Below are 18,417 nucleotides of genomic sequence, written 5' to 3'. Positions count from 1 at the left end.
AAAAACAGTCAATTCACAGTAAACATGCATTCTAATGGAACCACGTTTTGAGTGGCTTAATACTGAAAATACCCCACAATTTTCACTCTATTGCTTTGCCTTGAATAACTCCACACAGTCAATTCAGTAAATCTTTACGTGACTAGAAACCTAGAAAAAATAGTCTCAGAAGCCTTGAATTCAGTCTGCATCCACTGCAGATGGGATGTAGAGGAGCTGCTTCTCTTTTTTGTTAATTGCTTCAGGTCACTGTGGGTTTCAGAGAAAGAAGAGAAGACAGATTCTAAAAGTGAAGTCCTAGTTCAGCCCAGCACAACCAGTGGCTCCACAGGGGGAGCGGCGGTGAGCAGTGCCGACCACCACGAACCCAGCGGCAGGTTATCTAGAAGAGCGTGGAATACAGGAAGGACTGCAGTAGATGCTGTCACTGCTAGGGAATGTCCCCACCAAGTTCCGTCATTCTCAAATGACTTTCAAAATTTTTTTGCCATGTCCATGCACTACCTGCAATGTCATACACCTAACATTTTTAAACAGATTCATTTGTTTTAAATTTATTTTAAATTTTTTAAAAATTATAATCATAAATGAAACTCAGGGAGACCAATTACACATAGGTAACCATAAAACGAAATACAACAGAATCTATAATGTAATTGAAGACTAACCAGATATATTTTCTACAGAAGACTGAAATTGAGATGTTATTTCTTTCTAAAGGGGGAGATCAGTGTATGATGGAAAGGTTTTAAAGATATACCAGTAACAATGGAGACTTTCTCCTTGATGGAATCAGAAGAATTAAGAGGGAATTTTAAAGAAAATGCCTTATATAGTTATGTAAGTCAATCTTACATCCATTTACCAATTAAAGTAATGATGTGTAGCTCCAGAGGGATGCACTCTGCACTAAGAATTAAAAGCATAGTTCAACAGTTTGGGTTCATACTTTTAAATTTTGTATTTAAAAACATAAAAGTTCAGTTACATTTTGGTCCGGGCTTTTCTGCTTATATAAGTGAACAAGATATAAAATCTATTTGAGGGGCAATAACTATCCAAAAAGCGTCGCTATGAAAACAGACACTGAGGATTTGAGAGTTCAGCCCCCTGCGCTACATCCACTACCTGCACTACATCCACTACGTCCACTACGTGCACTACGTCCACTACGTGCACTACGTCCACTACGTCCACTACGTGCTTTGGGGTAGCAAGCAGGCCTGGAGTTATGAACAGGCCTTTCCCAAACAGAAGCAGCCTCATCTCTCCTGCTGGCAATGTCCATTTGAAACACCACTTTTCATAGACTTTGCAGAATCAGGACAGGGGCTGAGGCTCGAGCCCTTGTCTTCCAACACCAGTTGAGCAAAGCTAACAAGTGATACCTGTTGCATGGGCCGCGCCAATCATTCTTCCTCGAATCAATCCCTCACGCTTTGTATTTCTTATGACTTTAATTTTTCCAGGGAGGTATTTTTGGACATATTCATCTAGTTCTCCTTTCAAATCATCTGAAAATAGAGTCCCACAATTATTCAAGCTGTATGAGACATATATAAAGACACTTTACAGCTAAAGTTGTATCTAGTACTTGCTAAAATTCACATCAATAAAACAAAATATAGAATATTATTTTAAATGAGTATTGTAGCTTATCCTGTAGGAAGAAAAAGGAAGGAAAGAAATGAAGGGTAAGAGCTGGAATATTAGCCAAGAGGAATACTTACTTTAGTTATAGACTTATTTGTATCTCCATAGCATCAAGCACAATACTTTGCATAAACAATGTTTGGAATGAGTATTTCGAGTGCATAAATTTTCAGCTGACTGTATATAAATCACAGTGATAACAAAGAAAATGAGATATAAATGCCTTTTATTACAAAGGAATTTAAGTCTTAGTCCATTTCAAAATATTTAAGAAACTTCTACTGCCCCTACCAAGAATAACAAGAAGAGCATTGAATATGTTGTTTTATTAATTCAGCATCTTTCTTCCAAGGTTGCTAAATATTTTTTAAGGAATTCTATGTCACTCACCTGTATATTTCATAATAACTTGAAAGATCATGTAAGATAATAAGCAGTAATTTTTTCCATAGTTAATATACAAACCACCCCAAATTATGAATTTTTCCTTTTAGATAAAATAGCCACAAAGTGAAAACCAAAATACAAGTTGACTTAAAAAAAAAAAACAACCACCATAAATTCTAGAAATCAGTATTAACCAATCTTCTACTTGGTCCAGACCCAGATTTATTTGTTAGGTTTTCTGTTTGTTTGTTTTTAGCCAAGGTTTGAGAATTTTGCTCCCATGAGTCTCTGTCCATTTCTTTACCATCTATATTTAAGTATACTGATATACCAACTCTGATGTTGATACAAGTGGCACTTAAGAAATGCCTGAGTGTGTGAAAAAGTCACTGGCATACACCTGTACCACTGTGTTTCTGTAGGCTGCTGTCATGAAAAGAGCAGAAGGCTTGGAGCTATGCAGACTACAGGTCTCACTTCCACTCTACTACTTAACAGCTATGGGGTCCTGAGCAAATTACTTAATTTTTATATTTCTCCCTCTATAAAATGGGCTTCCGGCCTTTCTTGTAAGGTCACTGAGAGCTGAATGAGCAGTGTAATAAAAAGCCTTCTATCCTGTTTGGGTACACAAAGCCACTCTTAGCAAGAGTCTATGTCAAATTAAAGAAAGGCGTATAGAATATAGAGTATGTAGTGAATCATAAAATACTGGCATTCAGAGTTGGTTGAGGAGCTATCAGAATGCAATCCACTTTTATCTGGGGACAATCAGTGTAAGAGACTTAAAAGAGAGGCATAAGCCAAGGCATCATGCCAACTGAAAAAAGTCCATCTCAAAAGGTCACATATTGTGTGATTCCATTTATATGACATTCTTGAAATAACAAAATCAGAGATGGAAACAAAATCATAGAGTCGTAGTTTCAGGGACTGGGGAAGAGTAGAGGAAAGCAGTAGGTGCGACTAGAAAGAGGCAACATGAGGGCCCTCCAGGTGAGGAAACAGTTCTGTATCACTGCAGTGAGGGTTGTGGGTCCACCTGTTGACAGAAAAACCCTGGACCTCACACACACTGTACCAATGTGGATTCCTGCTTCTGACAGGGGAATTTTATGATGGAGAAACTGGGTGAAGGGTACACAGACTGTTTTTGTAACTTCCTGTGAATCTACAGTTATTTCAAATAAAAAGAGGTGTGTTTTTTAAAGTAAGCCACGGGGAAAATTTCAAGGGCCAAATTTGGTTAGCATAGTTTATAAGCAGGTTACAAAGATAACGAATTTCTTCAAACTTATTTGTAGTCAGCCCAGCTATGACTGCATGTGTAGGATCCCTACCTACCACGTACTGGAAAGCTCAGCTGTGTTAATGTTTGTCAGTGCTGTAGTGACTGACTGACAGCCTGCATCCACTGTTACCAGTTATAGCATTCCTTACCAAAGTCACTATCATCATCCACAAGGATGATCTCATGAAGCAGGTGTGCTGGCGTGCGGTCTATGACACTGTGCACTGTCCGAAGCAAGGCAGAAAACGCTTCATTATAGAAACAGATAACAACACTAGCAGCTGGCAGGTCAGGTGGGTAGAACTTTTCTTTACATCTGTAAAGATAAAGATGAAGAAATTCTGACATTTTAAAAGGTGCAAGTGGTTTAGATTATTATTCACCTACAGATTTACTGTCCCCTTATTCACCCTCTTTCCTTTTTTTTTTTTTTTGAGACAGAGTCTCCCTCTTGTTGCCCAGGCTGTAGTGCAATGGGCGCTATCTCGGCTCATCGTGACCTCCACCTCCCAGGTTCAAGCAATTCTCCTGCCTCAGCCTCCCGAGTAGCTGGGATTACAGGCATGCCCCACCACGCCCGGCTAATTTTGTATTTTTAGTAGACAGAGTTTCTCCATGTTGGTCAAGCTGGTCTCAAACTCCCTACCTCAGCTGATCTGCCCGCCTCAGCCTCCCAAAGTGCTGGGATTACAGGAGTGAACCACCATGCCCAGCCTGTTCAGCCTCTTTCTAACATTATGGGAACAACAATTTTTTTTTAAAAGCATTTACAAAAACAGTACAGTTTCTTCTTCAAGAGTTTACATTTTCTTAATAATGTCTCCCTCCTATACCTGCTATCTTGTTTACTTCTGGATAAACTTTCTTTTTTTGAGATGGCGTTTTGCTCTGTTGCTAGGTTGGAGTGCTGTGGCGCAATCTCAACTCACTGCAACCTCCGACTCCCAGGTTCAAGTGATTCTCCTGCCTCAGCCTGCTGAGTAGCTGGGATTACAGGCATGCGCCACCATGCCTGGCTAATTTTTGTATTTTTAGTAGAGACAGAGTTTCACCATGTTGGCCAGGATGGTCTCAATCTCCTGACCTCGTGATCCACCTACCTCACCCTCCCAAAGTGCTGGGATGACAGGCATGAGCCACCGCATCCGGCCGGATAAACATTTTTTAAACTTCAGGGGTTTTTTTCTTTTTTGGAAGAGAGGTTACATAAAAATATAAGTTCTTTTTACCAAAATCACGCCAAGTGTTTCGTGCAGCACTCATAAGCTGATGCCCAGCTTCTCCTCAATGAGGTTTCAAAAGGAAACAAATATAAAACTTTATATTTGAAATTTTATTTTTTTGCCCAATAATAAAAAAGATTTGAATAAATTATGATATAACAAGATAACAGAAGAGCTTCCATGTAACAAATCATTCTAAGCAACTATTTGGAAAAAAAGGGGAAGGAGCTTTAAGCAACATCAAAAAGCCATGAACTGGCCAGACGCAATGGCTCACGCCTGTAAACCTAGCACTTTGGGAGGCCGAGGTGGGCGGATCATGAGGACAGGAGTTCGAGACGAGCCTGGCCAACATGGTGAAACCCTCTCTACTAAAACTACAAAAATTAATCAGGCGTGGTGGTGTGCGCCTGTAGTCCTAGCTACTCAGGAGGCTGAGGCAGGAGAATGACTTGAACCTGGGAGGTGGAGGTTGCAGTGAGCCAAGATCACGCCACCACACTCCAGCCTAAGCAACAGAGTGAGACTCCATCTCAAAAAAAAAAAAAAAAAAAAAAAGCCATGAACTTAGAGAACACAATCCAGAACCCTGAATTATTTCCCAGGACACACACAACCCTCCAGCATCTGAGCCCTGCCTCCCTCCAGCCTTGTCACCTCTCTGCAGGGACCACTCCAGTACTATGCCCCCATTTCCCCAAACCCTATCACAGCCCTTACTCATGTGCTACCGCCAGGACTTGTTGACTTATTTGCTTCCCCTGCTAGACTCCGAGCCCTGAGAACTCAGAAACTACTACATTTGTTTGTTTCTTCCAGGGCTCAAGAAGCCATGTAGCAAATAGAAGGTGCTCAACAAATGTCTGTCTGTCGAATGACTGACCACATGCATGAAAAGCCTTTGATGGAACAAAAATAATGAAACAGAAAAGTGAAATGAGGAGTAAAATTCTTCACTGATTTTAATTCCTATTTGCCACGAAGCCAATCAATAAACATTTAGAACAAACTTATACTCAGGTTATTTAATTAGCACCTTAGAACAAACTTATACTCAGGTTATTTAATTAGCACCCTACTCTCCTTCCCCAGGTGATCTGAAATGTTAAAGGAGACACAGCAAGCTCTAGGACTCTGCTGGTACATCTCAGACCATGTGGCTTCACATGTAACACAAGTGAAAATCTGTCTCAAGTTTCCTAGTATGCTGAATAAAGGGCTACACTGGGAAATAGGAACACCATCCTCGTGACCTTTTACACTGACACTAAAAACATCGTGCTGTTAAAATGTATTTGCAAATCCGATAAGGCACATACGCTGCATTCCTTGTGTCTGGCACATCTCTGTGGTAGCCCAAGCGGTTACTGATAAGCATATTAAAAGCATGTTTCTGATAGCCCAAGTCTCTCAACTCCTGATCGCGTTCATTAAAAATCATACCTGCAAAAGAGTGAAGTGAGTGAATTAAATCTAGAAAGTATCACCAGTTACTGTTTATGATATTATGATCTTCAGAAAATGCTGACTTTATCCTATTATAATCTAATATCTCTTTTCTCAAACTTAGGTTGTCTCCAGGTTGAAGTCAAATTCTTGTCAGTCTAGGTCAAAGCAAGTGTGTCTTAACTATAAACACCATCTGCTCACAAGCCATATTTTTTTTTTTTTTTTTTTTTTGAGACGGAGTCTCCCTCTGTCGTCAGGCTGGAGCGCAGTGGCACAATCTCGGCTCACTGCAACCTCCAACTCTCTGGTTCAAGCGATTCTCCTGCCTCAGCCTCCCAAGTAGCTGGGACTACAGGCACATGCCACCACGCCCTGCTAATTTTTGTATTTTTAGTAGAGACAGGGTTTCACCATGTTGGCCAGGAAGGTCTGGATCTCCTGACCTCGTGATCTGCCCGCCTCGGCCTCCCAAAGTGCTGGGATGATAGGCGTGAGACATCACGCCCGGCCACAAGCCATAATCTTAATAGTTTATTATATTCAAGAGAAAAATTTACCAGCAACCAGGAAAAAATTTTTTATAATTTTCCATTAAAGCAATAGATTTTAGAACCCCAATGGCCCTCAACAGGCCTCAGTTACATCCAAGTTTTTACAGGAGTCTCTCTGCAGAAAAAGGCAATTGATAAGGTTTTCTATAAAAAGAGTTTCCCAGGTCAGACACAATGGCTCATGCCTATGATCCCAGCACTTTGGGAGGCCAAGGCAAGAGGATTACTTGAGCCCAGCCTAGGCAACACAGCAAGACCTTGTCTCTACTACAAAAAAAAAATTAGCCAGGCATGGTGGCTCACACCTGTAGTCTCCATGACTTGGCTACTCAGGAGGCTGAGGCAGGAAGATTGCTTGAGCCCAGGACATCAAGGCTGCAGTGAGCCACAGTTGTGCCACTGCACTCCAGCCTGGGTGACAGAGTGAGATCCTGTCTTTTAAATAAAAAAAACAAAACAAAACAAAAAAAACCTTCACAGTTTCTGGTTTAACTGTTAGGGAATTCCTCCACAGGCCTAATCAAAGTCACTGTGATATCAGGCAGGGTGTGGTTGCTTATGCCTGTAATCCCAGCACTATGGGAAGTCAAGGCGGGCAGATTGCTTGAGGTCAGGAGTTCAAGACCAGTCTGGCCAACATGGCGAAACCCCATCTCTACTAAAAATACAAAAAAACAAAAACAAAAACAAAAACTAGCCAGGAGTAGTGGTGCATTCCCATAGTCCCAGCTACTTGGGAGGCTGAGGCAGGAGAATCTCTTAAACCCAGGAGGCAGAGGTTGCAGTGAGCCAAGATTGCACCACTGCACTCTAGCCTGGGTAACAGAGCAAGGCTTTGTCTCGAAATAAATAAATAAAAGCCCATTGTTTTAAAATAGTAGAACTCTGTTCCTTTAATACAGTGCATGTTTTATCCAGGTGTAAAGGGATGAGAGATAGAATGCAGTGTTTCCGGCCAGGCATGGCGGCTCATGCCTGTAATCCCAGCACCTTGAGAGGCCGAGGTGGGTGGATTGTGGCAAGTCAGCAGTTCAACATCAGCCTGACCAACATGGTGAAACCCCTTCTCTACTAAATATACAAAAATTAGCCAGGCATGGTGGCACACGCTTGTAACCCAGCTACTTGGGAGGCTGAGGCAGGAGAATCGCTTGAACCTAGGAGAGGGAGACCACAGGAAGCCAAGATCATGCCTCCAACTTGGGTGACAAAAGCAAAACTTTGTCTCAAAACAAAATAGAATGCAGTGTTTCCCCAATTTATTTGAACCTAACTAATGTCCCTAAATCCACTTTGAGAAACATTATATCTTAATATGCCTTCTCTCTGAAACTGTTTCAACTGCAGTTCATCCTTTTTAGACACAAAACAACAAACCTCCACTAGCATTTTATACAAGGAAACTCCAGAAGAGAAGACACTTTGGTGATGACCAAAATATAAAATAAATAAAATTAAAATTGCTTGATACCTAGCACCCAGAGCAGAGCCTTGCACAAAGAAGAGTCTCAATAAATACTCCTTAATTCTACAAGTATCAGAGGGTGACCTCATGCTGAATACTCAAAGGATCATGTTCTATTATAGGTCTCTTGATGAAAAGATGCCATACGAAAAGATTGTTTTAGCTTACTTTTCTTACTCCCCTGCTCAAATAAAATCGTAGCCAAACTTCAATTAACATTCCAGAGGACCCTTTTCGATTAATTTTATAATTAATTTCAGATTAAATGAGAAAATGTTTTTAATTTTAAATTTATGGTTGATTTTCTTTTTTTTTCTTTTTTTTTTTTTGAGACAGGGTCTTGCTCTGTCCCCCAGGTTGGAGTGCAGTGGTGCAATCTGCCTCCAGCTCACTGCAGCCTCTGCCTCCTGGCCCCAAACAATCCTCATAAGTAGCTGGGACTACAGCCATGTGCCCCTACACTCAGCTAAATTTTAAACTTTCGGTAGATACCACCTAGGCTGGTCTGAAACTTCTGAGCTCAAGCAATCTACCAGCCTCAGCCTCCCAAAGTGCCGGGATAACAGGTGTGAGCCACCACGCCTGGCCAATAATCTTTCTCAAATGTACCTTTTCATAGGTTCCTTTCCCTGCTTGTCCAATAATTCTCTACTCAGAAATCTGCATACTTTTAACTACTGCTATATTATTTATACTAATTCCTTCTATATTAAATTTATTTTATGTAAGAAATTTTGGATTTTTCATTTAACTGTGATAATTATGCACATAACATAAAACGTACCATTAGAGACATTTAGTACATTCTCAATGCTGTACAACCAGCACGATTATCTAGCTGCAGAATATTTTCAGCAACAAAGAAGAAAACCCTATACGCATTAAAACAGTTATTCCCATTCTTCCTGTTCCCCAGTCTCTGGCAGCCACTAATTTGCCCTCTGTCTCCATGGACCTGCCTATTCTAGACATTTCACATAAAGGGAACCCTACAACATGTGACCTTTTGTGTCTGGCTTCTTTCACTAGCATAATGTTTTCAAGGTTCATGCATGTTGTAGTATGTATCACAACGTCATTCCTTTCTCTGTCTGAATAATATTCCATGGTACAGATAGACCACACTTAGTTTATCCCTTCATCAGTTGATGGATATTTGGATAACATGTTGTCACCTTCTGTCTACTGAGAATAGTACTGCTATGAACATTGAATACAAGTTTTTGAGCACCTGTTGGTAATTCTTTCAAGTACAAACCCTGGAGTGGTACTGCTGGGTCATATGAAAATTCTACGTTTAACTTGTGGAGGAACTGCCAAACTGTCTACAGTGGCTATACTATTTTCCATTCCCACCAGCAACGTGTGAGGGCTCCAGTTTCTCCACATCCTCACTGTTGCCTGTTACTCTCCTTTTTAAATTTATTATTATAGCCCTCCCAGTGGGTGTGAGATGGTTATCTCGTTGTTTTTATTTTCATTTCTGTAATCACTAATTATATTAAGCATCTTTTCATCTGCTGCTTGGCCATTTGTATACCTTCTTTGGAGAAATGTCTATCAGATCCTTTGCCCATTTTAAAATTGAGCCATTTGTCTTTTTATAATTGAGTTTTAAGAATTGTTTAGACCAGGCACAGTGGTTCATGCCTATAGTCTCAGCACCTTGGGAGGCCGAGGCCGGCAAATGGCTTGAGCCCAGGAGTTCGAGACCAGCTTGGGCAACACGGTGAAACCCTGTCTCTGCAAAATATGCAAATATTAGCTGGGCACAGTGGAACACCTCTGTAGCCCCAGCTACTCGAGAGGCTGAGGCAGGAGGATTACTTGAGCCAAGGAGGTTGAGGCTGCATTGAGCCGTGACTGCGCCACTGCCCTCCAGCACAGGTGACAGAGCGAGACCCTGTCTCAAAATGAAATAAAATTACAAACAAGCATTCTTTATATATTCTAGATAATGAACCCTTATTAGAAATATGATTTACAAATATTTTTTCCCATTCTGTGGGTTGTCTTTTTTCACTTTTTTTTTTTTCCCCCTGAGACAGAGTCTTGCTCTGTCGCCCAGGCTAGGGTACAATGGCACGATCTTGACTCACTGCAACCTCCACCTCCTGGGTTCAAGCGATTCTCTTGCCTCAGCCTTCCGAGTAGCTGGTATTACAGGCGCCTGCCACCACGCCCAGCTGATTCTGTATTTTACAGAGGTAGGGTTTCACCATGTTGGTCAGGCTGGTCGCAAACTCCTGACCTCAGGTGATCCACCCACCTCAACCTCCCAAAGTGCTGGGATTACAGGCATGAGCCACTGCGCCCAGCCCTTTTTTCACATTCTTGATGTGTTATTTGATGTACAGAAGTTTTTTATCTTTGATGTAGTCCAATTTATTTTTAAAATTGGAAAGTCTGAGTCTTACAACTTTTGTTATTTTTCCAGACTGTTTTGGCTATTCAGAGCCTCTTGTAATTCCATATTAATTTCAGGATAACCTTTTCCCCTCTTTACAACAAAGACCACTGACATTTTAATAGGGATTGCACTGAATCTATATATTGCTTTGGGTGATATCTACAACTTAATAGTATTTAGCATTCCATTCTGTGAACCTGGAATATCTTTCCACTTATGTAGGTTTTCTTTGATTTCTTTCAGCAATGTTTTACAGCTTTCAGCATACAAACCTTGCAGCTCCTTGGCTAAATTTATTCCTAAGCGTTTCATTACTGTTGATGCTATTGTAAATAAAATTGATCTCTTAACTGCATTTTCAGGCCACTCATTGCTACAGTATAGAAATGCAACTGGTTTTTGCCTGTTGATCTAGTACCTGCAACTGCCAAATTCATTTATTACCTCTAATAGGTTTTTTTGGTGGATTCTTTAGGATAGTCTATAAGGAATTTAGTTTTTCAGTTAGGCAGCTGGAGTTTGTTATTCAAATATCTACAATTCTCTGACTACTTCTTTCAAAAGCAAATACAGAGTCTATTCAAAATGGTAAACCCAGTATTACTTCTTGATAAAAACTTTACCAATGTAACTATAAATAAATAAAAGAGCTAGATATTTTCCCATTAATGCTTTAAAAATGTCCACTGGCGGCCGGGCGCGGTGGCTCAAGCCTATAATCCCAGCACTTTGGGAGGCCGAGACGGGCGGATCACGAGATCACAAGATCAAGACCATCCTGGCTAACACGGTGAAACCCCGTCTCTACTAAAAAAAAATACAAAAAAAAACTAGCCGGGCGAGGTGGCGGGCGCCTGTAGTCCCAGCTACTCGGGAGGCTGAGGCAGGAGAATGGCGTGAACCCGGGAGGCGGAGCTTGCAGTGAGCTGAGATCCGGCCACTGCACTCTAGCCTGGGCGACAGAGTGAGACTCTGTCTCAAAAAAAAAAAAAAAAGTCCACTGGCTATTTGAAAAAGATTTATGAAAATTGTACTTTATGAAAATTGAAGTTGGTGAGACATCTCTATTTAAAAATATTTTAAATGAAAACTGAAGTAGATATTAGCTTGTTTCCTCACAAAATTTTACATACTTTTGACTTCCTTTATTAGAAAATCATTAAGTCCTAAGAACTGATCTTATTTCTTTGAAACTATGACGAAGTAAAAACTATTTTAACATTTCTTTCACATTCTAAGATTCTCTCAATCTCTCAAAAATGTATTTTATTTTACTCTTAAATTACCTATTATTTGATGTTTTTGTGACAAGATCCAAGTTCTTTAAGTTTTAATGATAACAAATATTGCTCATTTATCTCTTAAAATTTGTCAAAATCAACACTCTAAAATTGCAGTATTCAAAGGCATAGACAATAGAGTCTTGCATCCAAGTTGAAGAGAATATAATTTTTTAAGAGGAAAAAGAGCTTTCTATTTTATACTAAGATTTAATAAACTATATTATATATACATATATTTTTTTCTAGCACCTTAGTAACTCTTAAGTGAAAATCATATTAGATGTAAATAACCCCAGCTTATTTTTAAACTCAGTACTTTATGTTCTGTATTAATTAAATGTACCCTTAAAAATAAGTTAAACACAGTCAAGGAAACTTTCAACCATTTCTTTCCCTTATTAACACTCCTAGCAATTAAAACCTTCTTCCCGAGCCGGGCACACTGGTACGTGCCTGTAGTCCCAGCTACTCTCAAGGTTGAGGTGGGAGGACAGTTGAGCCCAAGAATTCGAGGACAGCCTGGGCAATATGGTGAGACCCCATCTCTTAAAAAAACAAACAAAAAACAAACCCCTTCTCCCATAGGTTCCATTTTCTTTCTAGCCTTTTAATTTTTCTTTTCTTTTTTTGTTTTTCTTCACTGGACCTTGTTTATTTTCTCATAAAACACTGAAGTCAGAACTGGATAAATTAGAATATAAATCCCCACTGACACCCCTCGCAGAAACCACAGAACTTCAGCTAGTTCACAAACAAAATAAATCAGTGTGGGAAAAAATGATGCAGCATTTCTAATCTCCTAATTAATCTAATTAATCAAACTTCTGTTGATTAAATACATTGATATGGCTGCTGGTAAACATCATATACTTACCTAATTCAGAAGAGAATTTCAAGTGGCCTTCCTCTGGATCTTCAACATGACTGTCTATCACATCATCGATTTTGTTTGCTTTGAACTGTGGCTCGAGTAGTCGACTTGGGCCTCGAGTGAAACGAGGATAGAATTTTTTTGGAGATGGTCCGCGGGGCCCAGACCCCTTGACGGGCACATTCTTAAGTGGCTGAGTCACTTCACTGAAGTTAAAATAAACAAAAAGCAAAACTGTCCAGGTCGCAGATGTAAAAAGGCACCCATAACAGAAATACCGAACTGTGACACTTCCCATTATAGACCTAGCATAGCTGAAGGGCCATTTTCAATTTCCTAAAAAAGAAGAATAAATATGTTAGACACTTTAGCACACTTTTAAATCATCCACCAAATACAGAATCAATGTTTTCCAAACCAACAAGGAGGACCACTATGCATATAGTTAACGCAGATTGAAATACAAGAAGATATATGGATAGTACTGAGTTTTTAAAAAGGGTTCAACAATGAAAACCTCAGGCCCGTGGGTTAATGCTCAGAGAACCAATGGCAGTGAAATAGCTGATTTATTCATTTGCCCATGTTAATGGATACTTCTTCACCTTTGTTCTGGACTGCTTTCACTTGGGTAATTTTTCTCATCAGGTTATAACTTTTCACAAGGAAAATAACAAGTACCACATGTATCATAACAGGACAACTAAAGTCCCTTCCAGCTATACAACTGCAAGATTCTTTTTGTAATCCAAGGATCTTAAAATCTATTATTATAAATAAGCAACTCTAAGCAACTCTGGCCAGGCACAGCGGCTCACGGTTGTAATCCCAGCACTTTGGGAGGCTGAGGTAGGCGGATCATTTGGGGTCAGAAGTTCCAGACTAGCCTGGCCAACCTGTATCTACTAAAAATATAAAAATTAGCTGGGGGTGGTGGCAGGTGCCTGTAATCCCAGCTACTTGGGTGGCTGAGGCTGGAGAATCTCTTGAACCTGGGAGGCGGAGGTTGTGGTGAGCCAAGATTACACCACTGTACTGTGGCCTGGGCAATAGAGCAAGACTCTGTCTCAAAACAATAAAAATAAATATAAGCAACTTAAAAAAAAAAGTTCTACTTTCCAATCAAGGTTATGCCTGCCCTAGTGTCCACTCTAGATCTAAGTTATTTTCAAATAAAGAGTTCAAGTAATTATGTTCCCTCACCTATAAAACAAGGCAAGAAGAACTAGATGTGGCACCGAACAGCAATTTTTCCTTAGTTTTTTTTTTTTTTTTTTTTTTTTAAAGATAGAGTCTCACTCTGTCACCCAGGCTGGAGTAAAGTGGCGGGACCTTGGTTCACTGCAACCTCTGCCTCCCGAGTTCAAGCAATTCTCCTGCCTCACCCTCCCAAGTAGCTGGGATTACAAGTGTGCGCCACCATGCCTGGCTGATTTTTGTATTTTTAGTAGAGATGGGGTTTCACCACGTAGGCCAGGCTGGTCTCAAACTCCTGACCTCAGGTGAGCTGCCCGCCTTGGCCTCCCAAAGTGCTGGGATTACAGGCGTGAGGCCACCGTGCCTGGCGATTTTTCCTAAACTTTCTGATATCTGATCTTCATGGAGGCTAATACAATTTCCTAAGGAATTCTTTCTTTTTTTTTTTTTTTTTTTTTTTTTTTTTGAGACGGAGTCTCGCTCTGTCGCCCAGGCTGGAGTGCAGTGGCCGGGTCTCAGCTCACTGCAAGCTCCGCCTCCCGAGTTCACGCCATTCTCCTGCCTCAGCCTCCGGAGTAGCTGGGACTACAGGCGCCCGCCACCTCGCCCGGCTAGTTTTTTGTATTTTTAGTAGAGACGGGGTTTCACCATGTTAGCCAGGATGGTCTCGATCTCCTGACCTTGTGATCCGCCCATCTCGGCCTCCCAAAGTGCTGGGATTACAGGCTTGAGCCACCGCGCCCGGCCCCTAAGGAATTCTTTCTAAGGAGCCCAATGCACATATAAAATCATCTCACTAAATAGACTTACGGCAGAGAAACCCTATAAGCAATGTGGACACATAAGAAAACTGCACAGAGATATTGCGTTTAAGTTACTTATTTCTACAGCATAACATCATCTTAAAAATGGTATTATCCCCAAAAGATCAGGACAAAGCACATCGGCATCAGTAAAGCACCACTGGTAAAATCAGGTTCTCTTGTACAAGGTTATGCCATGAGCCTAGACGATGGTAAACAGTTCTGTTTCTTAACTGTCTGCCAACCAAGAACTATTAAGTATTCCATTACAAGTCAATTAAAAAGTAAAAAAACAAAACAACAGTAACATACCAAAACAAAACAAAAACCCAACCAAACAAAAACTCCCACCAACAGTAATACCAGAGGCATGGCTGAAAATGACAATAGTACAAAGGAAAATCAGGCGCCAATGAAAGCACTGCTATGTTAGCTGCAGGCACTTTTAAAACTAAAGACATAAACAGAAAAACACAAAACACCTGAAGTAGAAGAAAATGTTCTCTAAGTAAGGAAGCCCATGAGAGCAAAGGAAAAGACAAAAAAAAAAAAAAAAATGCAACGTGCAACAAAAATATTGCAACAAAAATGTACAGAGCAGTAACATTTAGGTGAAACAGACATTATAACTCCCTAAAATGTTTGCTTAGGGTTAGACAAAGCGCAAGTAAACAAACAACAAAAAAGCACTGCTTCTTCCAAAGGCCATGAGATCCTAAAGTTGAAGACTGTAACCGGACAGGCTGCTCTGAATCCACGAGGAACTAGGCACCTAGGGAGCCAACCCCTTCTTCAACCACACAGCAAGATTCACACTTACAGGCTGTTTTCCTCAAACCACTCCCAGCCTTCCCACTTCCACCATGAGCTGCTTGGCCCTCACAAAAGGGAACCACCCAAAACAGACCCTGAAGGAAGCAAGGGCTGCTCCATTAGCAGCTATGAAAGATGGACACCGATGTGGTTTCTCACGTTTTCTTTAGCCTGATTCCCACTATCATGTTGGACCATGTCCAACCTGCCTCCAAATGTCTTGGTTAGTGTTCCTGCTGTCACCTTTACCTAAATTCCACATAAGGAACTTTGCCCTACCCTCAATTTCATCATCATCCAGGATTGATGTGATGACCTCTTCACTTCTAAGTTAAAACCTCCCTCTCCGGCTGGGTGTGGTGGCTCACACCTGTAATTCTAGGACTTTAGCAGGCATAGGACCTGAGGTCAGGAGTTGGAGACCAGCCTGGCCAACATGGTGAAACCCCGTCTCTACTAAAAATACAAAAAATTAGCTGGGCGTGGTGGCGGGCACCTGTAATCCCAGCTGCTTGGGTGGCTGAGACAGGAGAAAATTGCTTGAACCGGGGAGGCAGAGGTTGCAGTGAGCCGAGATCGCACCACTGCATTCCAGCTTGGGTGACAGAGTAAGACTCCATATGAAAAAAAAAAAATCTTCCTCTCCAACCACAACACTGACTCCTCAGCTGCATCTACCCCTATGTCTTCAGTCTCATGACAGGCAAAGTCCAGGCACTCAGCCCTCCCCACTTTCCTTACGATTTAAATCCATTTCTGTCTCCAGCTATACACCCCGTAATGGCTTTACTTCCTTCTCTATCCAGCTGGGAACACTGTGTTAAATAACACATTAGAAAGTGATAAGCTCTGAGGAGAGAAAATAAAGCAGGGAAGAGCAACAAGGAGAAGGTGTGTGAAGCTTCAGGAAGATGGAGAGGGAAGGCCTCCCTGAAAACGTGATACTTGTGTCAAGACGTAAACTAGTGAGTACTGCAGCTATGTGGGGAAAAGCTATCTGGGGGAGGGTGGAGTAAGAGCAAAGGCTCTTGAGGTGTGCGACCAGTGGGGTCAAGGAGCCACATGCTGTGACCAAGACAAGTCCACCAAAAACCAATGGTAACAAAGTAACTAGAAAGGTTACAAAATGTGCAAATGAACACTACAGAGATTTCTACAGAACTAAGGAGTGAAAATACAACTTTTTAAAAACCCATAGGATATGGCTAAATTTATAGCTTTTGATGCCTATATTAGAAAATATGACCACAAACTATGAATTAAGAAAAATATAACTGAATAAACCCAAGGAACATAAAATAATAATAAAAACATTATCAGGAATTAATAGAAAATGAAGATAAGACAACAGAAGCCAAACGCTGGTTCTTTAAAAGATCAGTAAAATTAACAAAATAAAACTGCCTTTGCAAAATTATGACAGTAAAGGAAATCCGACATAGCTGACCTCATCTTGCTTCTGACCTCCAAACTGTCCCTGGTCACTCCTGGGTGTATGCCAAGCTAACTTTAGGAGAAATGTGGTTTCCCGTTTAACTTAGGAGCAAGGATGATTAACAGCCCCTCCCTGTAACTAGCCCCTTTCCTTGATCAGGGACTGAAAACCACCTTTGTAAGCAAGAATATGATAATGGGAACTGGAAGGGCCTAAACTCCACTGAAATGTAGGTGTAGTTTCTATAATCCCTTACTGCTCGGGAGTCATGTGGCCAGACGTCGCAAAATTCATGACTTCCTCCATCGTTCCTATAGATAACATCATTATTGTAGAACCTGTAGAAAGTAAAAAGTTCCTCTTCAAAGTTTCCCTTCTTGTTAAAGAGTAAATCGTGTTAGAAATAACAGTTTCTTTTAAAGACTAACTTCCTTTAAGCCTCTTTATGCTAATAACTCTTTGTTAAGCCCTATCCTGCGTAGCTGTTAAACATGCTCATAGGCACATAGTACATTCTATGTCCTTGTACCTTAACCAAAATATTTGTGCTGGTCATGCTCACAGGCACGTTCCAGCTCGCAGCCTATGCCCCTTCCCTATTTGGCACAAGCAACTTCCTCTTTTCCTTTGTCTTTCCATTACTTTTACCTATTTAGAAAAGTTTTAAACTGTTAGCCAATCAGGTTTTAGTTTAGATTGTGCGGTCCGGCTCCAGCCAATGGAGATAGGACACAGTAGCAGGAACAGCATAAGGGATAAAAATTACTTCCTTTGTTCGAATGTGCTCTCCCCATTATTCCATCTGTGATGAGCACCCTTTCTGCAGAAAATAAAGACTGCCTTGCTGAGAGAATTAAATTTATATTCGAGTGCTATTTCTTTATGGCACCAGGGAACGAACATTTTACATATAGCAAACCTAAGATTGTTTTTTGAGATATCTTTCATACGGCTCCTACCCAGGTTTGTGACTCATGACTCAACTGGTCCCAGAGGTGAACTCAGTGCACAAAGACTGTTTTCCACCCCCCTATGATTTCATCCCCAACCAATCAGCCACACCCATTCCCTAGCTCCCTGCCCACCAAACTGTCCATAAAAACCCTGAGCCTTCAGGAAAATGGATGTGAGTGATAAGCCCAGTTCTCCGCCTGGGCCAGCTTCACGTGAATGAAGTTCTTTCTTGCCTGCAATGCTATGGTCTCAGGGTATGATTTTCTCTGTGGAGTGGGCAGGAAGAACCCATTGGGCAGTTACACAAACACTGGCAAAACATCAAGAAAAATGCACAAATAAGAAAACAATGAAAAAGAGGCATAAATACAGACACATTTAAAATAGGAGTACTGTTTACAAATTCAGGTAAAATGATCAAATTCCTAGAAAAACAGAAATGCACAACACCAGCTCTGGAAAATCAGGAACCTGGATGCCCTATAGTCCCTGTGAATGTTAAACTATCGTAAAAACATTTCTAGGTGATTTAAAAAGTGAGTTCTACCAAGTATCTAAGGAACAGATGATTTTAGGTAGACGGAATGGCCTTCAGAGGACAGAAAATGAGGAAAGATTCTCCATGTCCCTTT

The 18,417-nt window shown here is 40.8% G+C and overlaps 1 protein-coding gene across 18 annotated transcripts in view; it reads right to left on the bottom strand.

The window, feature by feature from the left end:
- The window catches only part of GALNT11 (polypeptide N-acetylgalactosaminyltransferase 11), an 81,469-nt gene that overhangs the window by 15,021 nt on the left and 48,031 nt on the right, over nucleotides 1-18,417 (bottom strand). For 7 of the 18 annotated variants that reach the window (XM_045388085.2, XM_015448310.3, XM_074036420.1 and 4 more), the window contains 4 exons: nucleotides 12,587-12,919; nucleotides 5,874-5,997; nucleotides 3,481-3,647; nucleotides 1,389-1,514 (listed from right to left, as the gene is read on the bottom strand). In XM_045388085.2, the coding sequence (XP_045244020.2) occupies nucleotides 1,389-1,514; nucleotides 3,481-3,647; nucleotides 5,874-5,997; nucleotides 12,587-12,881 (712 nt within the window). In that variant the 5' untranslated portion in view covers nucleotides 12,882-12,919. Of the gene's footprint in view, nucleotides 1-1,388; nucleotides 1,515-3,480; nucleotides 3,648-5,873; nucleotides 5,998-12,586; nucleotides 13,048-13,100; nucleotides 13,128-13,188; nucleotides 13,417-18,417 lie in introns of those variants that run through there. The other 11 variants (XM_065541119.1, XM_065541111.1, XM_065541117.1 and 8 more) reach the window with 6 other exon arrangements.

The sequence above is a fragment of the Macaca fascicularis genome, chromosome 3 (genome assembly GCF_037993035.2).
Source record: "Macaca fascicularis isolate 582-1 chromosome 3, T2T-MFA8v1.1".
Lineage (NCBI taxonomy): Eukaryota > Metazoa > Chordata > Mammalia > Primates > Cercopithecidae > Macaca > Macaca fascicularis.
This window is presented reverse-complemented; position numbering and strand designations above follow the sequence as displayed.